Source organism: Myotis daubentonii, chromosome 18 (genome assembly GCF_963259705.1).
Source record: "Myotis daubentonii chromosome 18, mMyoDau2.1, whole genome shotgun sequence".
Taxonomy (NCBI): Eukaryota; Metazoa; Chordata; class Mammalia; order Chiroptera; family Vespertilionidae; genus Myotis; species Myotis daubentonii.
The window spans coordinates 37,816,667-37,840,262 of record NC_081857.1 but is presented as its reverse complement, the minus strand read 5'-3'; the positions used below and the strand labels follow the sequence as shown (position 1 = coordinate 37,840,262).

At 40.1% G+C, this 23,596-nt stretch overlaps 3 protein-coding genes across 13 annotated transcripts in view; 2 read left to right on the top strand and 1 right to left on the bottom strand.

Annotated features, from left to right (window-relative positions):
- The window catches only part of LOC132221370 (acidic mammalian chitinase), a 147,592-nt gene that overhangs the window by 31,617 nt on the left and 92,379 nt on the right, over positions 1 to 23,596 (top strand). The gene's annotated exons all lie outside the window — the stretch shown is intronic.
- Positions 5,407 to 23,466, bottom strand: DRAM2 (DNA damage regulated autophagy modulator 2). Of its 9 annotated transcripts, none has more exons than XR_009449914.1 (12): positions 23,330 to 23,466; positions 21,511 to 21,636; positions 20,307 to 20,358; positions 16,571 to 16,666; positions 15,377 to 15,521; positions 11,378 to 11,445; positions 10,417 to 10,556; positions 9,594 to 9,771; positions 9,006 to 9,088; positions 7,981 to 8,073; positions 5,920 to 7,460; positions 5,407 to 5,654 (listed from the first exon to the last, which is right to left on the bottom strand). XR_009449914.1 is itself a non-coding variant. In XM_059675194.1 (11 exons), exons 5-11 carry the CDS (start codon positions 15,505 to 15,507, stop codon positions 7,353 to 7,355), a joined length of 801 nt encoding a protein of 266 aa, XP_059531177.1. In that variant the 5' UTR covers positions 15,508 to 15,521; positions 16,571 to 16,666; positions 20,307 to 20,358; positions 21,511 to 21,636; positions 23,330 to 23,466; the 3' UTR covers positions 5,715 to 7,352. The 9 variants fall into 9 exon arrangements, 6 of the variants coding, with proteins under 6 accessions (XP_059531177.1, XP_059531178.1, XP_059531179.1 ...); XR_009449916.1 differs by having other exon boundaries at positions 7,215 to 7,460; XR_009449915.1 differs by lacking the exon at positions 5,407 to 5,654 and having other exon boundaries at positions 5,715 to 6,078; positions 7,215 to 7,460.
- CEPT1 (choline/ethanolamine phosphotransferase 1) overlaps positions 23,453 to 23,596 on the top strand; it is a 32,454-nt gene continuing 32,310 nt past the window's right edge. For all 3 annotated transcript variants that reach the window (XM_059675190.1, XM_059675191.1, XM_059675193.1), the window contains exon 1: positions 23,453 to 23,583. The gene's annotated coding sequence lies outside the window, so the exon portion shown is untranslated. The remainder of the gene's footprint in view (positions 23,584 to 23,596) is intronic.

Here is a 23,596-nt window from a genome sequence, read left to right as displayed (position 1 = left end):
ATTTGCAGTTCCTTTTGCCATTGTTTTAGGGAAGCTGTCCATGTCATAGTACTTTAACGTCTTTGCTTGAATATTTTAAGACCATGTAGGTAGTGTAACTTTCAATTTCCCTTCACTTTCATTCTATATCTATCTAAAGTGAGTCTCTTGTAGGCAGCATGTAGATGGATCTGTTTTTTTTTTAAAAAAATCCATTCTGACACCCTCTGTTGTTTTTTCTCAATTAGAGTTGATATGTCCATGTTTGTTTTTTAAAAATATGTTTTTTACTGATTTCAGAGAAAGGGAGAGGGTTAGAGACATAGAAATATCAATGATGAGAATCAATTGGCTATCTCCTGCACACCCCCTACTGTGGATCAAGCCCACAACCTGGGCCTGTGCACTGACTGGGAGTCGAACTGTGATCTCCAGCCGGGCATATCCTATATCTTTTGATTGGAACATTTAATCCATTTACATGTACTTATTGATAGGTATGTGTATCTTGCCATTTTGTTACTTGTTTTTGAGTGGTTTTTTATTTTTTCCATTCCTTTCTTCTCTTGAGCTCTTTTGACTTGCTGGTTTCCTTTAGCATTTTGATTGGGTTTCTTGTCTTTATCTTTTTCATATTTTTTGGTTTGTGGTTACCATGAGGTTCATATATATCCATCTATATCTATAATCTATTTTAAAATTATTGGAATTTAAGTTCAAATGCATCCTAAAAGCATTACATTTTTACTCTACACTTCAATTTTGTTTTTGTATCTGTTTTGTGTCGTTCTAGCTATTCTTGTTACTTCTGTCTTTTAACCTTCAGATTAGTTTTTTAAATGGTTGACTCATGGTAGTTTATTATGTATTTGCCTTTACCAGTGGGATTTTTTTTTCTTATAGGAATTTTCTTACTTTTGGTTATAGCTTTTTCTATATAAAGTAGTCCAGTTAACATTTCTTGTAAAGCTGGTTTAGTAGTGGTAAACTCCTTTCGTTTTTGCTTGTCTGAGGAACTCTTTATTTCTCCTTCAATTCTAAATGATAAACTTGCTGGATATAGTATTTCAGGTTGTAGGTTCCCTTTGTTCAGCACTTTAAATATTTCCTTTCACTCCTATCTGGTCTGTAAAGTTGCTGCTGAGAATTAAGCTGATAGCCTTATTGGGTTTCCCTTGTATGTGACTTTTTTTCCTACTGTTTCAAGATGGTCTCTATCCTTAACTTTTGCCATTTTAATTACAATAGGTCTTGGTGTAGGCACTGTTAGGCTCATATTCCTTGGAATTCTCTGTGGTTCCTGGACCTGTATGTCCATTTCCTTCCCCAGATTGGGAAAGCTTTCAGTCATTATTTCTTCAAAATACTTCTGGGCATTTTATCTTTTTTTTTTCTGTAATCCCTATAATACCAATGTTAGAGTGCTTGATGTTGTCAAAGAGGTCCCTTAGACTATCCTATTTTACAATTCTTTTTAAATTTTGCTGTTCTTATTGGGTGACTGCCAAACCACTTATACTGTCTTCAAAATCATTAATCTGTTCTTTGGTATTATCTAATGTTCATTCTTTCTAATGTATACTTCATTTCAGTTATTGTGTTCATCATGGATTATTTATTACATTTTCTAACGCTTTGTTAATGTTTTCTCTGAGTCACTCTATTCTAAAGATTTGAATTCTGTAACAGGCAAATGACTTATCTTTGTTTCTTTAAAAATTTTCTCTGAATTTTTTTTCTTGTTCCTTCATTTGAGCACTTTGAATACACCATCCCATTGACTTCTGACCTTCAAGGGTTTGACTGGAAAATTAGCTAACAGCCTTATTGAGAATCCTTGTATGTAATGAGTTGTTTCCCTCCTGCTGCTTTCAACATTCTCCCTTTGCATATGTCTTTTAACATCTTGACTATAATGTGCCTCAATGTAGTTTATTTGGGTTTATTGCTCAAGATTGCTTTGGCTTGCAGGGTCTTTGGTGATTCTGTAACAATGTTAGGATTAAATTTTCTGTAAAAATGCCATTGGACTTTTGATATAGTCTCCTTAAATCTGTACATTTCTTTGGGTAGTATGGACATTTTAACAATATAAAAACTTCCAATCAAAAAACACAATATATCTTTCCAGTTATTTATGCCTTCAATTTCTTTCATCAATCTTATAGTTTTAAATGTACAGATTTTGTATTTTATTGTTTTTTATAGCTACTGTACATGGTACTACTTTCTTAATTTCTCCTTTAGATAGCTCATTGGTAGTGTATAAATGTTTAACTGATTTTTATATGTTGAATTTTTATCCTATAATTTTCTGAATTTGTTGATTAGTTCTAGCAGTTCCTTGAAGTTCAGGGTTTTCCATATATAAGATCATGTCATTTGCAACATATGATTTCACTTATATAGGGAATCTAAAAAACAAAATAAATAAACAAACCAAACATAAACACACTTATGGTTGCAGAGAACAAGGTGATGGCTGCCGGATGGTAGGGAAGTTAGAGGAATAGATGAAAACAGGGGAGGATTAAGATGTGCAAATGGCCAGTTATAAAAACAGTCACAGGAATGCAAAGTACAGCGTAGGGAATATAGTCAGTAATAGTACAATAACTATGTAACTTTATCTTTGATTTTTGAGTTGCTTGTAATGTATCTTGAAGATCTCTTTGTTTGGGGACCTTCAGAATTCATTTATCTGGATGCCAATATCTCACCCAATTTGGGAAGTTTTCAGTGATTGTTTTGTTAAACAAGCATTCTGCATCTTGCTCTTTCTTCTTCTTCTGGGACTCCCATAATGAGTGATTTGCTCTCATGATGGTGTCCCATAATATGGTAGACTTTCTTCTGATTAAGTCTGCTGTTGAAGCTCTCTATAGTAATTTTCATTGTATTCTTCAGCTTCAGCATTTTTGTTTGGTTCTTTTAAAAATAATTTCTTTGTTGAACTTCATTTTGTTTACATATTACTTCCTAAGTTTATCGAGCGGTTTGTGTTAACTTGAAAGTCCCTGTACTACTTTAAAATTATTTTTAATTCTTTTACAGGTAACTGGTAGATCTGCTTGGAAGGGGGGGGGGGTGGTGTCAGACATTAGATAATTATTTTGTTCCTTTGGTTTTGGTCATATCTCTTTACTTTTTCAAGTTTCTTATGCTCACTTATTAACCCAAAATTAGTTTTTAAACTTCATAGGATTTTTGTAAACAGAGATTTTTTTCCTTTTTTTTCTTTCCTCTTTATTATACTGACTAGGGGTTCTATTGCAATATTGAATAGAAGGCAAGGATTATCTTTGCCTTTTTTAAAATTAGAAGGGAAAGGGATTTAATGTTAAACCATTAAACATAACGATTAGATTTTTATAGTTGCCCATTATAAAGTGGTGGGATTGTTTCTCGTTTGGTGGGATTTTTTATAAGAGTGTTCCCTTTTGTAATTTTCTTTTGTTCTGATTTTCCTCCTTTATGTTAAGTTGAATTATATTGCTAAGATAAATTCCACCTGGTCTCACTATATCATTGTTTTTCTCATTGCTAAGCTCTATTTCCTACTATTTTGTTAAGTAATTTTGCATTGGTGTTCATGTGGGACATGAATCTTTTTCTTGTCTCATATTTGTCAAGTTGTGCTACTGGTGGTGTGCTAGACCAGCCGTGGGCAAACTACGGCCCACGGGCCGGATCTGGCCCGTTTGAAATAAATAAAACTAAAAAAAAAAAAAAAAATACCGTACCCTTTTATGTAATGATGTTTACTTTGAATTTATATTAGTTCACACAAACACTCCATCCATGCTTTTGTTCTGGCCCTCTGGTCCAGTTTAAGAACCCATTGTGGCCCTCGAGTCAAAAAGTTTGCCCACCCCTGTGCTAGACTCATAAAACAAGTTGAAAAGTTCTCATCTTTATTTCTTGAAAGAATTTGTGTAGAACTTGGTATAATTTCTAACTTAAATATTTGATAGAATTCACCTGTGAGGTAATCAGGACTTAAGAGTCTTCCTCCCCCCCCCCTCCCTCCTTTCCTTCCTTCCTTCGATTACAAATTTAACACTGTAATAAATATGGAGATATTTTTAGACCTTTTCTTTGTGCATCACTTTTGACAAGTTATATTTCAAAAGACATTTGTCCGTTTCATCTGAATTGTTGAATTTATTGGCATAAAGTTGTCCATAACATGCTCTTATTATCTTTAATGTCAAAAGACCAAGTAATGATGTCCTTCTTTTCATTCCTGGTAATAGTAACTTGTATTTTGTCTTTTCTACTTGATCAACTTTTTAAGTTTCCTAGACTGTCATAATACATTATCATAAACTGGGTGGCCTGAAACAATGGAAAGTTATTCTCACATTTCTGTAAGACAGAAATTCAAAATCAAGGCTACCTCTGTAGGCTATTGGAGAGACTCCTTCCTAGTTTCTGGCTGCTGGCAATCTTTGGCATTCTTTAGCTTGAGGATACATTCTCCAATCTCTGCCTGTCTTCACTTTGCCTTCTCTATTTGTGTCACATGTAGTCTTTGTATAAGGACATCAGTCATTGAATTTAAGGCTAATCCTAATCTAGTATGAGCTCATCATAACTAATTCCATTGGCAAATACTCTATTTCCAAAAACAATCACATCCTGAATATCTAGACATGACTTTTGATGGAATACTATTAATCCTATGTACTAGTCTTACTAGGTGTTCATCAATTTTAATCATTTTAAAAAAACTCACTTGAATTTCTCTTCATTGATTACCATTAATTTTGGAAGTTTTCAGTCAATATCCCTTCAAACATTACTTCTGTACCATTCTCTTTATCCCCTCCTGAAACTCAATTATAAAATGGAAAGCCATTCGAGTTTGCCTTCAAAACTCATATATTGGATTTTAATTTGCATTCTTTTCTCTTCAACTTTGTTTTTATATTTTCTTTTCTTATTGAATTTATTGGGTGACATTGGTTAATCAGTTTTTATACTTTCAAATGCCATCTTCAAGTTTATTGGTCCCTTTTTCTATGTGTAACTGTCATATCCAATTGTAGAATTTTTTCTTATGTTTTTCAAAGCTCTCATGTCTGCTGAAAGTCCTCATCTTTTCATGCATGTTTTCCACCCTTTTTACTAGATCCTTTAGCACTTTTATCTTAGTTATCTACATTTGGTATTTGCAACATTTAGGAAACCTCTGAGTTTGCTTTCCTTGACTGTTCCTCTCTGGATCAAACTGTCCTGCTTCCTTCCATGTCTTCTAATTTCTTCCTCTATGCTGGGTATTTTTTATAAAAGAAGAGTAAGTGTGAAAATAAATGTTATCTCCAGAAAAGGGCTGCCGTTTCTTTTTCATACTCCTAGAGTGGAGGCTGAGTTAACTGGATCTATATTTTTTCTAAGAGTAAAAGTTAAAGAATTAAAACACCATCAAACTAATATTTTTATTTTACAATACTTTATTTAATGTGTTATGTATATCTCTAAGCCTGATATTCCAGTATGGACGTACACGTCCACATCTTCCCCTGTGCCACCTTATCCACACATAATTTATAATTTTATAAACTTAATTCAATCAATTTCCCCCTCACCATACTGTGGTCTTCATAACTGAATTATAGTTTCCTTGATATAGAACAATCAGGACTGGATGCTGTATTCCAGGTGTGGTCGCACTATGATTTGCAGAAATATAATAAAAAAAATTTTATACTTTGTACCCATATTTTTCCTCACATGATGTCAATCAATGTTTACTGAAATGCCCCCCCCCCTTTCACTGCTGCTTAATATACATAAACAGTATTTTATTTTCAGTCCAAAAGTCTTCAGAAATATTATTTAGTCCCATTCTACCAACTTATTCATGATCAAGCTGTTTCCACCAAATAACCATTTTCCCTTAAATTGCTTTCTCTTAAACTTTAAATTTGTTCTCACCATCTTTTATTCTGGCAGTGGACCCATTTCCTCTAAAAAGATAAAGCTTGTTAATCTTCTTCAAGGATTCTTTTGCAAATCAGTTTGTCATGGTCATCTTCCAGGTGAGCATTTTCTCCTTCTAAATTTCATCTGGAATCTGTATATCATTCTTTTTTACTTTTAAATACATTTTTACTGATTTCAGAGAGGAAGGGACGGGGAGCAGGAGAGATAGAAACATCAGTGATGAGAATCATTGATTGGCTGCCTCCTGCACGCCTCACACTGAGGATCAAGCCTGCAACCTGTGCATGTGCCCTGACAGGGAATCGAACCAGGACTAGAAATGGGACCTCCTGGTTCATAGGTTGACCCTCAACCACTGAGCTACACCAGCTGGGCTGTAAATCATTCTTTATCTACATAGGTAGAAATTTTGGTACAAGCTATCCAATCACGTGCCATGACCAGAGAGATGTATGTATCATAATTATTTTGTACCTAGTTTTTTCAAGTTGCTCATTTTGTCCTTTAGAATCTGACTTCTACAAACATCACAGCCCAGTAAAAAGCTTCAATATTTGCCTGCTCAAGGCTACTTTTACAAGTAATTATAATTTGCTATAAAGAAAAAATCTATAAAAAGTTCTTGACTGTAGTTTAAGGTAACTATTATTAATGATATCTGCTGTTATTCACAAAGTCCTCAGATTCATGAATGAACACTAACCTTCGTTTTATGCAAAACATGATTGGCATAAATTTAACTATAGCTGCTTCTCTGTTTTAGTTAAAATCTCTTATCAGAGACTAAGTTTCATGAAATTATTATAACCATGTGTGACAGACCAGTTAGCATAATATCTGGCTTTGTGGCAGGCATCAATTCAATACCACTAAAACTAACTAACCACAGATGGTATATGAATTCAGGTCTGCTTCCCTTTATTGGTGAATTCCAGAAAATTTTTTTTTAAAAGACTATAAGAAATGTATTAATATGGTAAAACTATTACTGCAAAACCCAATTTGAAAGGAGCTGCTGAGCAATGCTAATTACTTGGTGTCCTGGAAAATGACTTGAGTAAGTGCTCCAAACAAAACATGCTTTACAATAATTTCTAAAACGTGAAATGCTGGATTCTGCAGATGGTTCAGTGCACTTCTGGTGTTTCACTTCAATAAAGTAGAAAAAAAATCTAGTGCTATTGTCCTTTGGTTTTATTTCCTGTGAGTAAAAAAAGTATAGGCAGAAATGGTTTTACATGATCCACTTGAATATATCCCTTGAAATAATTTATAAATTGGCTTACTTCATGATTCTTGGTTATCAGGACCCATCAATGTCACTGTCAGCTTTAATTGGTGGAAAATTTCAGATCAGTAGTAGTAACTTATGAATGTGTTCCCAATCCCTGAGAATCATAATCATCGCATGTTTCATCTTTTCATCATACATCTCTGGAAAGTAGGTGTGTTTGCTCGTTGTTAATAGGACAAGGAACAGTGTCATAGAGGGTTAATCCATGTAAATTGGTTTCCACTCGCAAAGAAATTTTCTGGAACAAAAAAAAGGAAAAATATATACAGAAGTTTGCTCCTTAATGACAGGTCACATCCTCAATATGTTCAGAGGAATATCTTTTGGGATTAGGAATATAAATCAATTATAATGAGTAATAAGAATGAGACAGCTATTGAATTGCCAAAGATATTGGTAGTATTGAGAGCTGGGAGAACCAAGTTTCTCTATTAGGATCTTTATTTTTCTTTCATTTCTATGAAGAATCAGTAAAACTGAATGTTGAGGATGGCCAACGTACATGGAAGCAGAGTGGATAAAAATTCTGTCAAATTAATTTCTCAAATGTGATTGTTTTACAATCCCATTTCAAAGCTGAATCTTGCTAGTAATACACTACTTCTGCAAACACAGAAATGATTCATGTGAAAAGTTCCTCTTCTGCCATCACTGCTTATGAAGTTAATGTTCGAAGGTTAGAGACTTGCCTTCAGAAAGTTCTCGTACCCCACCTGAAGGAAGTTTGACCACATAAATCTAATTCTGTGTTTCCTTACCTGAAAATCACGGATATAAGTCAGGAAAAAACCAAAGAAGGAAAACGACATAGACCATTCTGCTGCGGTAGTAATCATGTGAAGCACATAGCCCTTGAGTGACAATGAAAAAAAAAGAATAATTCTGTGAAATTTCGGGCAAATGGTCTATAATTTCTCTCAAATAAAAAACCTGTAATACTTATAAACCCTTATTTTTTTTAATGTATCTTGAGCATTCAAGGCAAGCATTGGAAAAGTCCTCTTAAATGATCTAGGTATCATCACAGTTTTATCTAGAACACACAAAGTTCCATTTGAATAACTAAGACAGGAGAACTTCTACTTGAATCAAGAACTTACTGCCTTTCCCAAAGCCAAAGATTAAAAAAAACAAACCACCCTTAAGTAAACAATGCTCATGATAAACTTAGTGCTATGTTAAAGCATTAAGTAGTGTATGGATTATACTTCAGAAAATCTAGCAAATTATTTTATTCATTCATTTTCACAAATATGTCCTAATAAGACTGATATTTGGTAAATAACTTAAAGTAAAATGCCACTGAGGGGTTTGTGAAAACAGATAAACTCATTTTATTATCTATGTAGTATATGTCCCTCCTCCATTTTTCTCAGGATCAAAGCTCAGATATCCACTATATTTGAATCCAAATGCAGAGTCCATAATAATACACTTCCAGGCAACAAAAGGTGGGCAAAGACATGTTTTCAATTCAGAAAACAAGTATTCTAATCAAAGATCTCAGCTGGGTACACTGTATACTATATCCTGACTGTGAAGAGTCCCTTTCTGAGAAAACTCTTTGCCATCACAATTTCCTTCATATCTTGAAAATGCCCACAGACCACAGGTGACAGGAGAATACAGAGGATGCCACATAAACTCTTTCATATATAGAAAATAACCTTAATACATAACTGATTATTCTACTGAAAATGCCTCGTTAGTGATGAAATGAGAAACACTATCAAAATAGTCATCTTTAATACAAAACTATGTTTTTAAGACTCTACGTTCTTACTTTGTCCTCGGGGTTCCAGTGGAGCTTCTGTACTATATCTGAGCCAAAATGGCCACTGTACAGGAGTGAGGAGCACGTCAGCACTATGGGAAAGGCCGGTCAAGGAAGATTCTCAGAGGAGCTGTAAGTATAAGTTGGATTCAAAACCAAAATTGCTTTAAAGGTCCAAGAGGACCACGCATATATTTGTTTCCAAGGTCCAAACCCATCTTCTGGAAGACTTCCTGGTACACGGCAGAAGGAAACTTTTCAATGTGCCCAGAGGGTCACCATGAAGTGGCTCGCATCGTCAACCGCCTTTGTCAGTAACTCAGCACTCCCACCGCCAAGCTTCTGCTACATAATTAACTCATCATGACATCTTTGAAGGGAGCATGATTAGTTTACACATTGTCTTTGTTCCTAGCTCAGTTACTGGGTTCCAATGTAAAAACTGAATTACATGTTTAAAATCCTTGAATTTGGAGTTACTGTTCCAAGAATCTCACTGCCCACAAAAGGACTGCTTACAATATGCCAACAGCGTTCACTTAAATTTTGTTATTCAATTCCCTTCCGAGTGTAGCCACATTTTAGAGCAAAGGATACTGCTAAATGCGCTCACTCCACACCAGATGACCAGCAGTAGTCTGACCCAGAAGATCTGTTTGCCATGAATTTTGGGCTGCATTAGGTAGGAAAGGGCGGTCTGGACAAACATATACAATGAGCCCATACCAAAGGTGAGAACAGCTCCACATATATGCACGGCAAAAAAGGTTGTTTTCTGAGGCAGAAAGAAGAAATAAAATAAAAGAAACTGAACACATATTGCCAATACAGTATTTAAAACACAAGCGAGCAATTTCAATAGGACATTCACAGAGTAGAAAACCCCTGCAGATTGTACAAATTACTTCCTGAGGCAATTTTGTTTCATAATATTCAGCATAAACCTGTGGGTTATAATAATTCAAATTCAATCACAGTCCACTACTAAAAATATGATAGTAATTATTTATCCATTTATTATGTTTGTTTATTTAGGTGCCTCTTCTATGTCAGCACTGTTTAGTACTCAGATATATTAGTAAAAAAATAAATAAATAACAAAAATTGGCCCTCACAGTTTACACTCAAGTGAAGGTCACTGCTATCCAGAAACAGAGATTTTCCTTTTTTTCTTATTAGTCAAGTCCTGTAGATCCTTAAAATGACAGAATAATTTCTACTTAGTCAACAGATTAATGAGAATGAAATTTTCTAAGTGTAAATGTAGCTATTTCTAAAAGGGCCAAATAATTCCAAAGCTGTGGATTCTATTTTGTGAGGGCAAAGAAACAACAGCAGCGTGTAACTGGGTGCTCCAGGTGCTCTGGACACGTACATTCAGGTACCTCAGGGAAAACCTGTGCTGGGTTAAAACACAAACCTGGAAATTTGCCACAAAAGAAAGTCCTAAACAACTCAGCAATCCAAGTACGAAGCCAGCCTTGTTTAACTTGGAGGTATATTTCCCTTCGGGATTCAGAGCCTGAACTTGCTTATAACGAACATAAATGGTAGCAACGCCTGGGAAAGAGAAAATCCAAAAAACAAGTAATAAATAACCAAGAAATAAAGTTGCCAATAAAGAGTTCGTGAAGGTCACTGCTATCCAGAAACAGAGATTTTTCTTTTTTTCTTATTAGTCAAGAAAGGGCTAAATCAAACTTCCCTTGCAAAAACATTGCCAAAGAACATGAAAGTACGGAAAACGTAGCAGAGCTATGCTTTTGTAGATACGTGCTTGAAAACTTTAGTCATACACTGAAACATTTACTTGACTTTAATTTTTGACTTCCTATAAAAGAATGCAAATAGTCACAATTGGTGGAAAAAGCAATACTCTAGCAAACCATTAATAAAAATTTGGTTCAAAAAACAAGTGATTAATAGGAATGTAAAATACTGTAGCAGAACTCCATTCCTTTGGCATTAGAATATCGTTCAAAAATCAAACCATGCTATCCTCAAACTTCGAAATTACTTACCCTGAAGGGCTGTAGTTGGTGTTAGTTGTGGTCAGTGTGTTGACAGCTCTTTGCCCTCTACTGGTTGCTTAAGAAATCCACTTAAGGCCTCAAGGAACATTTGGTAATAACTTTACAACTTGTATTTGAATGAGTAGTCAAGTAGCTCTATACGTTTTTTTAAAGGTTTATTTCCATAATTCAGCATTTCTAGAAATTGCTTTTCTTTTAAAAGGAACATATCTCTGAGAAATAATTTAGTGAGAACACTCCCTCAAGTACAGTAACTAAAAAGTAAAACAAATAATGCAATATTGTCTGAAGATGAAAGGGGTGGTTTGGCTGTTAATTTTCATCATGAAGACCATTCTCATTACTTACATAAAACTGCGGCGAAATTTAACATTGCCCCAAACAGGCACTTTTCTGGAGCGATGGTACCAGTGTCACTGAAAGAGAAAAATGGCGTGGATTTCTAACACTGAATTTACACGTGTATTTCTTCTAAGGAATCAGAAACAACAGGGGTTACACTTCAAGTCCTTTATCTTTTCATAAGTCTGTGGGTTCAACTCTTATAATTGCGTAAGGACATGACAATTTGAGCTCACAATATTTGCCTAGTTCACTTTTTATCATATCACCTAGATTATTTTTTCACATACTAGAAATCAATGTAAATTAATGAAAAAGCATGTTAAGGATGTTGTTACTGACTTACATCTATCAGGCAGTATGTTCACCTGTCTCTGAATATTCTCTAACATCACAGAGCCTTTCAAAAATCTGTCTTTTGTTATTATGTTCTTTTTTTAAAAAAAATACGTGCTTATTGATTTCAGAGAATGGAAGGGTGAGGGAGAGAGAGATAGAAACATCAATGATGAGAGAGAATCATTGATCAGCCTCCTCCTGCATGCCCCCTACTGGGGAACAAGCCTGAAATCTGGGCCTGTGCCCTGACCGGGAATCAAACTCTGACCTCCTGGTTCATAGGTCAACACTTAACTACTGAGCCACACTGGCTGGTTTGTTATTGCTCTTGACTCTGCCTATAACTCAATTTACAGCTAATCATTTCATGATTAATCAAAAAATATTTATCAAGAACCTACCCTGTGCCACACAGCGTTTTAGGAACAGAAATATGGTGGTAAGTAAAGGAGAAAAAGCCATTGGCTTCCTGGAAATTCCATTCCAGACCAGTTTTGAGCCCCCACCTCCCTATGGCCGTGACCAATCTTCTAGCAGAACGCTGACTCACAGCATTCCGTCCAGACCTCTATCACCACCAGCTGCCACATGCACTGCAATGCCCGTCGGTCAGGGCAGTGTGGTGTACACGGACCCAGATGAACTGCCACCACGAACTAACTGTGGAACCGTGGGCGTGTTCCTCTGTCTCCCTAAGTCAGACTATCTGCAAAATGGAGCTATTACCCTCCTCCCTGCCTCACCGGATGGCCACGAGGAACTGAAAGTGGAGCAGTGCATGTGAAATATCTACCAGAGTAGCAGCACAGAGGAGACCCATTAAATGTTACTTCCTTTCCCCTCCCTCTCACTACTGTAAAGATTAAAGAGACAAACTCTTTGGTCTCGAATTGAAGTATGTAGAAAAGAGAATAAAGATCTTAACTAAGACAATGTAATGGGAATAAAAAAGGAATGGAGCCCTAACCGGTCTGGCTCAGTGGATACAGCGTCGGCCTGCGGACTGAAGGGTCCTAGGTTCGATTCCGGCCAAGGGCATGTACCTTGGTTGCGGGCACATCCCCAGTGGGGGATGTGCAGGAGGCAGCTGATCGATGTTCCTCTCATCGATGTTTCAAACACTCTATCCTTCTCCCTTTCCCTTCCTCTCTGTAAAAAATCAATAAAATATATTTAAAAAAAAAAAAAAAAAAGGAATGGAGCCTGGCAGGTGTGGCTCAATGGTTGAGTAACAACCCATGAACCAGGAAGTTAGGGTTTGTTTCAGGTCAGGGCACATGCCCTGGTTGTGGGCTCAACCCCAATAGGGGGCGTGCAAGAGGCAGCCAACTGGTGATTCTTTCTCATCATTGAAGTTTCTATCTCTTCCTCTCGCTTCCTCTCTGAAATCAGTAAAAACATATTTTTTAAAAAGTACTATTCTAAAATAAGAGAAAAAAAAAGGAATGGAAAGTCATTTCTGGTAAGGAATCAGGAAGACTCGGTGAGCATCTGGATTACGTTTACGAAAAGTAAAGTATCCAATAAGAATCGGAAGGCCTGCTCCTTCCTACTCTAAACGCATCTTCAGATACAAAAGCCTCTGTTCCTCTCTGATCATGATCAGGGAGGGGGATCATGTTTTTTTGTTGCTGTTGTTCCTTCTACCTTTCAAGTTTTCAAGAATAATGTATACATATTATTCTTATAATCAGAAAAAATACACACAATTTTAAGTTCCAAATGATGCTCTTGTTTTGGATTACCCCAAAAGTAACCCAAAGCATCCATGTCCAAGCCGCTGGCTGCGCGGACTCCTTCCCTGGCTCTGCAACATGCTAACACAAACTGGCCTCCAAATGAAAAGAGCCCTGCCCATCGCCTCGGCAGCAGGCCCTTCGGTCTGCACGCCATTTTGATTACACACCATTAAAAAAGTGTAACCATGTAACTTCAAAATATATGTATTATTATTACACATATATTACAGTTCAGCTTAAATATTTTGAGATTTTAAAATATGCATAGAAGTTCTAATAGTTTCTTCTCGGACCCCAGTGACTAGTCTCACAGACCCCACTTGGGCCTCCACACCTTGAACCTAGACAGCACCTGAAACCAACTTGTAAACTGTCTTTGAAGTGAACTTTACTTTCGGTTATGCCCTTTGCTGCTGTAACAACTAGGCCTTTTAGTTAGGGTTTATGAACAGAAAGGAACTAGTTTGACAATCATTTTTCAAATGAAAGGAAAGGAGCTTATGGGAAGTAAAAATAAGTACCATTGAGTTTAAATATGTCATAATGTTGGGAAAAGATCCTAGGGCAATATACGAGTTCGTTAGCAGAAAGACAGAAGGGCAGGGACAGGAAAGGAACTGCCTAGGGGACTCTGGGTCAGGAAATCACATGCCGGACCATCAGAGAACTGAAACCGAGAAAGAACTCAAGTGGCCTCTAACTTACTTAAAGCTCTTTCAAATGAAAGCAGACAAGTTCTCGAAGAGGCCATAAAAACGCTAAAGGACCCGAATGAATCTTTTCTGTGTGTCTTCTCTTGAAGTTACTAAAGTGTGAACCGGCTCCTTAAACCAGCGGTCGCCCAACCTTTCGGACCTCGAGGACCACCGGTTGGCGACCGCTGCCTTAAACTACACGTGCCCCTAGCAGAGTAGTAAACATTGGTGACGATCAGATTCCTAGAACTGGAACCTTAAATAAAAAATATCTTTTTGTTTTATACATCTTCCCCAAGGGCACCCAATTTGTTGATATTCTTTGGGTCATACCATTTATAAAAAAATACATTTAGCCTTTGTTTGTCATCCTTTAAAAGGTTAGTTTTTCAGAAGGTAAACAAATTAATAAATGAAACAACTCCAACACCAAACACGCCAAACTCTGAAAGGCAATCCACCAAACCCATTAATCACGTGTGTGGAGGCAGGAAATAAAGGGAGGTTAGAAGAGGGAGGTCACATTACCTTTATAATTGAAGAGAAGGGTTATGGACATATAAGAAATTGAGTACTTCATTAGCAATTTTGAAATTTCAAAAATATTTGTGATAAGTGTTGATACTTAATGTGCCAGAAAGATCTAGGCAGCATGTCCTGAGAAGCAAGCGCGTGGCCTTCAGAGCCAAACTGCCCAGTGAAATTGATTCTCGGTTCCGTCATTTACTGCCTTGTGCCTCTGGACAGGAACTTAACCTTCCTGGACCCCATTTCCTCACGTGGGGGGTCGCAGTTCCCACCTCAAAGGGTGGCTGTAAGGACCCAAGTATTTAAGACTGAAGAATGCTTAGGACATTACCTTGCACATAAGTAGATCAACAAATGTTTGTCATTACTATGATCTTTCAATATTATTATTGTTGTCTGCAGCATGTGTGTTTTTTTAAGGGGTGAGTAACTCCAATTCTATCTCCTGAGACAACGTCGAATACTGATTTGGAGAAGAAGGCACTCAAGTGTCACAATTCACTAAGCAAGTCCCAAACGAATCTCAGCCCTCTGTCTCCACATTTCTCCATCACACAGAAGGAGCTAAGAATCCTTCCCTGTTATGTTCCTCTTGTCGTTGTAAAGCCAAACATGACATTTGAATTTCAAACTGCTAACGCTACCTCTTGGCTTCGATGCTAAAATATGAATGAGAAATAACCTATAGGATACATTTCACTGACCTGATATAAGGCAACGCAGGGTCAACATGGTGGAGAATGATGGCAGTAATGTACGAAAATATGAAAGCAGCAGCCGTCCAAATGACAAGGGCGGAGGGCAGGAAACTGAGGCCTTGCTGAAACCACCACATCTCAGACAGGTCTTCTGAAGCAGGAAACAAGTCAGACGAGATTATCCACACGTATTTCATCTTTTCTGCTTTAGCCGTCCACTCCTCCAACCTTGGACTTAGCACCCTGAGCCGGTCCACTTCTGAAACCATCACCCTCACCGCCTACTAACACCCGCTCTCCTTCGACTTCTCAGGAAATGAAACCAAGATTCTCCCACTCAGATCCAGGCGCCTTTCCCTCCCATCCTTCCACACATCGAGTACCAAGTGCCGCTTATTCCACCTCCGAAATGTCCTTAAAATCTAGCTCTCCTCTCCATCTGCACTGCACTGCCCCACTGAAACCACCCTCATTTCTTGGCCAGCTTATTATTATAACCTACTAACTGGTCCTCCTCTAGCCTGGACCACAACCAATCCAGACTCCACCCTAAAGCCGGAGTGACCCTTCCAACACCAATCCGAGCACCTTCTCCCCCCACAGCGAGTCTTTCAGGTCTCCCCTGTGCCCTTATAAACACCCCCTCCTCCTTGCACTGCCTGGTCTCTATTTCCTTTTTATATTCCTCTCTGGCTACTCTCTTTGCTCCCAGTTTCTTGCTCACCTTCATCATCATGACAAAAGCAAACACAGTGTTTACTGTGTCAGCAATGTTATGAAGCACTTTCCATTAAGACATGATCTCACTGACTCCTCACAGCAGACTTATAGAGGTTAAGAGAACTGCCCAAGGTCATGGGGAGGTAGAGGCAAGAGTCAAACTCAGGCAGTTCCATTCTGCCACCAATCGCTGTGCTGTACGCCACCGCAAACCGCTTTCAGATCTTCGAATGTGGCATGCTCTCTTGGGCCCCTCAGACCTGCATGCGCACGGTACTGTCTGGATGAGGGGACTACAGTGCTCTCCCCGCTCCCTCCCACTACCACCAGTCAACACCTACTCACCCATCTTCAAGTCTCCACTCCAGTCCTTCAGCTGAGTGTCCTGCCTTGTTCCCAACAGTACTTCTACCCCTCCCCCCCCCCCCCCCCCCCCCCGCCACACACACTCTGCTCCCAAAGGCCACTCACACCACTTACCTGTTACTTGCTTGTTTGGTTTTATCTTCCTCACTAAACCTTAAGTTCTGTGAGAGCAGGAACAAAATGTTTTGTTCACCATTATATTTTCAGCTCCTACATGACGGGGGGGGGCGGGGAAAAAAGAGAGAACCTAAATATACAAAGACTACACATCACCACTTTCTCCCTTACATTCCAGGCTGAGGACGCTGGTAAATAATAATGAGTCAATAATGTGAATCAGAAAACATGACTGTCTCTTCCTGCATTTAATTTTAAAAAATAAATACGTAAGTACTTTCAAATTATAAGAAATGACTCATATGCATGTGAAAGTAACTGCATGTTAGGAGGAGTACCTTCTCATAGTAGCTTCCCATGAACTTTGCAAAAACTTACAACTCTTCTCCCCATCCTCCAATGTGCTCAGCTTTCTCATCTCAGACTTTCCAAATAATGAAATCTCAGCTATTTTTGACTTGTACTTGTCACTTACTCTGTCATCTGACTTATTGCTAAATACGTGTATTTAAATCTTGCCCAGGAAGTTTCTTTTCCTTTGTTCCTAAAGCTACCATTATAGACCTGAGCAATTTCCTGTCTGAATTACCATAATCTCCTCCTTTCCTGTCCTTTTCCATTGTCAGTCCTTACCACTCCCACCAATTTTCTTCATCTATTCAGTTAATCATGACAATTTCTCCCTAAATTCCCCAACATAAGTTTCTGGGACAATAATTCTCAATTTCTATAAATTTTGAACTACAGTACTTCTAAAATCTTTCACTTTTCTCCTTCTATCTCTTTAAATGCTACTCGAATTTGTTTCTGATCATTCCAATCTAAAATCCTTAGGAGTCTGGTACCATATGTGTTGGTTCTGCCAACCCTCGCCCAGGAGTTTCATGGTTTCTGACGATGAGCTCAGTTGGGAGTGTCCCAAAGGATGAGATGAAGGGTGACCCATTCCGGGAGGGCCTGGATCTATTTTTGCTGGGCGCTCTGACATATAACCAACCCAGGCCAACTTTAATTTCTTGGCTTCAGGTTTGCCAGCGCATGTAGATATGTCAATTTGAATCCTGAATCTGGGCGATGCAGACCCTGTAGTTTGATATAGTAGGCAGCCAGGCAGAATGGGCAGAGCAGGAGCCATAAGCCCTGCTACAAAAGTCACCAGATGGAAAGTTCTGGAGAACTAGCAACAGGCAGAACTGGGAGGACAAGTATTGCAGGGTGGGACCTCGCCCCCAGGGTGGCCTTTTCTCCCCTAATACGACACTGGTCACGCACTTGAGACCCCCTGACCCTTCATATCGCAGGTCACGGTCAGACCCTCCCGACATGTCGCTAGTCATGCCGCAGACCCCCTAGAGGAGGAACTGGGGCCAGAGAAAAGCCTCATAGGACTCCCAGACAAGCCCTTGCACAACCACTCCCATAAGCATGAAGCCTTCAAGACAACGAGGTTCTGGCCCGCATCAAACAATCTTAGGAACAAAGCCCCAGGTCCGCGGGCCACAGAGACAGAGTTTTGGTCTAACGAGAGAGAATATCTAGGCCTCAGTTGTGTATCAGCTCCAGGCCCAGAAAGTATCAAGGCCAGGCAGGGCAGCATGGTCCATGGCCATGGACCAGCTGTGATGACTAAGGCCCCTGCCCTGGGGCCGACCAATCAGTGCACACCACAACCCTCAGGAGACACACCTGGAAAGCTGAAGAATATTCTACTGAGGTCCTCCCCTGAGACCTCCAGAGACCAGCCCTTAAGATCAAGGACCAGCAGGCTTACACTTTCTCTCTCTGCAGAACTTTCCCCTCTCCGTCCCCAGGCGCGTTTCCTTTGCCTTTCTGTCTCTAAGTTTCCTGAGTTCATGCAGCGCACTGCTTCCTCGCTCGCGTTTGCGGCCCGTGCCTTTCCAAATAAACTTTCACTTGTATTTGAGGTGCTTGGCTCTGAATTCTTTCCTTAGCTGAACGCAAGAACCAAGATCTGAACCTGTTGCTGTTCCGTTACAGTTTCTGTCCTCCAGGAACAGTCTGTTCGGAGACGGTACCTTTATTTCCACCACCTGCAGCTACGTGACAACAACATTTCTTTGTGATCTCCCTTTGTCAAGGAGGTATTTTTCCTAGCCCACCTTTCACTGAGTTTGTAGAGATTTTTGAGGGCTCTAGCTAAATTTGGGGGAGGGGCTTGTCCAAGGCCATGAGTTGTACAATTTCAAGTAGAAACATTTACATTTTACTTTTTATGGAAAAGTCATCCCTTGAAACACAGGTACCGTTTAGGTGAATAAACACAGGTACTACTATGTGAATGGTGCCTCCAGAAGTTGTACCCCTGGGAGGTCAAAGGGAGATGACTTTCTCTCTACTTTGGGGGGGGCGGGGGGAGCCTATCACCTATCCCCAGCTGTGCTTCTTTCTGCTGTCAGCCCAATGCCCCAAAGGAGACACACTGTAGTTTACTACTCTGGTCTCAGCTCTCTCGGACTTTTCAGCCCTGAGGACTTCCCTTTCTTTCCCACAAGACCTGCTATGCATTTAAAAGGCTAATATCATTTATTCAGCATTTAGGTATTTTGGCAAAACGGATTTTCAAAACATTTTGTCCACCCCATTGCTAGAAGCATAACCTCCTCCTCATTTGATCCTTTGTGCATGTCCAAATCCTTCCTTGCCTTCAACACCGAGCTGGAAAACCACTTTCCACCCACAACACCTTCCCTAATCCCTCTGCACCTGGAAATAAGCACCCGGGGCCTCAGAGAACACGGAGCCTTTGCACGTCTCTTACAGCGCACTGTCCTCCACAGGAGGAAGCTGTCGGAGGGCGTTTTAAGTGGATAAAAACCTTAATGGGGACTCCACTTCTCCACCGCAGCACAGCAGAGGGCTTTGCTCAATAAATATTTTATGAATGAACAAACAGCCCAAACCAAATCCTCTTAAACCCCAAAAAGGTTCATAATTTTTCTGTTTCAGTAAACAGTATTATCATTTTCCCAGATTATCTAGATTCCAAGACCTCAAAGTAACCTCACATGCTGTTGCTGAGTGATGGCAATTCTACCTCGTCATTTGCAGCCAGTCCTCCTCCCAGTTCTCAAGTCAGAGTTTCCACTCTCTCCGCGGAACTACTTTTTTCCTTCCCCTCCGTCCATTCCGCATGCACTGCCAAATTAACATTCCTACAACATTCTTCTGTTCAAAAACTTTTTTTAATAAAATCGGACAAACTTGGACAAGCTTCCTTAACTTCCCTGAACCAGTTTTTCCTTTGAAAAATGGCATAATATTATTGGCAAAGGCTGCCTTGTCCAACACAGTAATCAGAAGCCACAGGTGGTTATTTAAAATCTCAATTGACTAAAAGAAAGTAAAATTTTAAATTTTAGTTCCTTAGTCACGTTAATGACATTTCAAGTACTCAAAAGCCACCCGTGTCTAGTGACTCCTGTATAGGACAGTGAAAATAGTACATTATCATTCTTGTGGAAAAGTTCTATTGGACTGTGCTAGAAGGTTATTACTGGGAGTGCACTGACATAGCACAAGTAAAGAACTTAACACACTGATGACATAAACAGCAGCTTTTATAATTAACTGTTAAATGTTCTAATACTCGATTCATAGAGGTTTATTGAAGAATTAAATGAGATAATATACGTAATAGATGATATGGATAATATACTGTCATAGGGGTCAATAAAAGTTTGTTCCCTCTTTTAGAATATAAAAGATGAATTACCTGTTTTAGTATCAGTCTTCAAATCTGCCCAAACCTGCCCCTTTTGAAGAGCCTGAAAACCACATACAAAGAAAATCAGAGATTGTTCAACCCACATGCTTTTAAACACATACAATTTCAAGTCAACACACCACTATTGTTCATGGGCAGAACACTATGCTATAGGATTATTAATAGGTTATTTTCCCTATAGTGGTGATACTTGTGTGTTTCATAATGATGTTGTACCATCTAGAAACAAGTATTTTAAGTCTAGGATATCAATTCTCTGATCCTTTTTTAGATTAGACACCTTTCACTGACCTCAGAAAGGATAAAAGAAAATACAAAAACAACAAGTTTCCCCTACAGGATAAACAAAAATGCAAAAAAGAATAACGGCCTATTAAGCAAGATAAAGCACTATTTTTTGATGCAATGGAAAGAATGCAGCTGTGTTATCAGCTTTATCATGTTCCAGCTGTATAATTTCAGGCAAGTTACTTAGCTTCTCCGAGTTCCAGTATTCTGACTTGTAAAGTAGCAATCTAAAAGGGTTTTCCCTTAGAGTTGAACCCAGTAAACATAAATATAATAATGACAGCTGACATCAATTTTGTACAGCCATAACTAGCCACAAGGATGGGAAATGACAACGCTTAATTCTCTGTATACATGAATCACCTTGGATTCGTCGCTCCTTAGGTTTTGAGAGTTCTAGCTATTTCCACTGACAATTTAGAGAAGCAGGGCTTGAAATGTTGCCCAGTTTGCTGACAACTGAGAAATTTCAGCATATCAATTAGGGGAGGAAGATGAGTATTGCCCCGTATTTTCACACTAGAAAAATGGAAGCATGGCTGCCAATCAAGCAAAGTAAGAATTTTAATGGTTAAGAATTTAATAAACCTGCTCAGCCGGTGTGGCTCAGAGGTTGAGTGTCCACCTATGAATCAGGAGGTCACGGTTCGATTCACAGTCAGGGCACATGCCCGGGTTTCAGGCTCAGTCCCCAGTGTCAGGTGTGCAGGAGGCAGCCAATCAATGATTCTCTCTCATCATTGGTGTTTCCATCTCTCTCTGTCCCTCTTCCTTCCTCTCTGAAATCAATAAAAATATATTTAAAAAATAATAATTTAAGAAACCTTTTAAAATCCTCCAAAATATGCAGGAATAACCTTCACATGGCACGATGAGTTTAAGAAAATGTTCTTGCATCTCTCACCTATGTTCTCTGCTTTCTTTGACGATCCATGAATCAGAACTGCAGCTACAATTTTCAAATTTCATAAATATTGAAATGCCATTGGTAATAAGATGAATTCCTTATGCTGTCTCCTTTAAGTGGTGACTAAGAAACAATAAAAACATTCTATTTTTTTAATAAATATATATTTTTTAATCCTCCCAAGGATATTTTTCCATTGATTTTAGAAAGAGTGGGAGAGAGAGGAAAAGACAGAAATATCGACGTGAGAGAAACACATCGATTGGTTGCCTCCTGCATGGGCTTGGCTGGGAAGGAATCTACAACCAAAGTAAATGCCCTTGACTAGACTCAAACCCAGGACCCTTCGGTCCGCAGGCCAATGCTCCATCCACTGAGCCAATCTGGCTAGGGCAAGAAAGAAAATTCTAGGTGTTCCAAGTGAAGACAGAAAGCCCTGGAGGTACACAGAACCATCAGGTGCAAAGCATAATAGAAAATTATTATTTTTTTAAACTCTAAGTTGGACTTCTGACAAATGAAATGTTCTTGTAATGGGTAAATCCTAGAGTCTAGAACAGGGGTCCTCAAACTACGGCCTGTGGGCCACATGCAAATACAAATATTGTATTTGTTCCCATTTTGTTTTTTTACTTCAAAATAAGATACGTGCAGTGTGCATAGGAATTTGTTCATAGTTTTTTTTTTAAAATTATAGTCCAGCCCTCCAATGGTATGAGGGACAGTGAACTGGCCCCTTGTTTAAAAAGTTTGAGGACCCCTGGTCTAGAAGGTCACGCAAGTTTTAAAATAAGTTGGATCAAATATCACAGGTAATTGGGGGAGAATCTGATGCACTGCAAATTACAGCACTGCATCCATCTGGGAGATCTGGAAAAAAAATCATTTGTGTTTTTCACATGTGCCTTACAGTAAAGCCTGTTGTGGATACAAAGACTTGCCATTTAGCCCTAACCGGTTTGGCTCAGTGGATAGAGCGTCGGCCTGCGGACTGAAGGGTCCCAGGTTCGATTCCGGTCAAGGGCATGTACCTGGGTTGCGGGCACATCCCCAATAGGGGGTGTGCAGGAGGCAGCTGATCGATGTTTCCAACTCTCTATCCCTCTCCCTTCCTCTCTGTAAAAAAATGAAAAAAATCAATAAAATATATTTTAAAAAGGACTTGCCATTTACCTGTCAGTATTGGGCTCGCCCCCGCCCCCTTGGATAGGACTGCGGGTAGCAGCCCCGAGCGCCGCGTAAACACAGCGGCTCACCACAGGTCTCCATTCCACCCCCTCCCCGCGCCCACACCTCCCCGCCTGGAATCGGAGCCCAGGAGCGACGACGGGAACGCAAATCGACCAGTGTTTCGCGGGACGGGGGCAAAGGTTCCCGGTCACCGCAGGAAACAAACGAACCCGGGGAACTGCACGTTTCCACCACGGCCGCCTTCCGGAGCCGCGGGCACTTGGATGCCGACCAGGGCTGGGCTTCGCCTGGAGCCGGGAAAGGATGCGGGAGGCGGAGCCTGGCCCGGCGCGGGGCGGCGGGGACGGGGGAAAGGGAGGGGAGGGGGGAGACCTGGGACCGGGACCGAACGGCGGGGCGCGGAGACCTGAGCCCAGCCCGCACGCACCCCCGGAGCCCGCCCGCCGCCCCCATCGGGCCCCGCGCGCGCCTGTCAGAGTTGTTCTCGGGGGCACCGCGAGCTGGCACCCGACCCGCACGCCCGCCACGAGGGTCCCCGCGAGGCATCCCCTTGCCCGCCGCGCGCCTCTCTGACACACACCCCTGGGGGGGGCTGGGGCCGCTCCGCACCCCCCTCCCCGCCTACCTCGCTGGGTGCGCCCGCCGAGGCCGACTGCGGGGTCCGGCGCCTGCGGGCAGGACGGGGACGGGGCGGGCCCCGCGGCGCGCGCCCGAGCAGCCAGGCCCGGCCCCGCGCGCGCCCCCGCCGCCGGCCGCGCCGACCCGCCACTCCTTTACGGCCGTCGCGAAAGTGTCGCGAACGCGCTGCCGCCCATCAGAGTCACCCAGTCGGCTGGAGTCGGAGTTATCAATACTCGGGGTGTGCCTGCTGGGCTCCGGGTAAGGCTGCGGG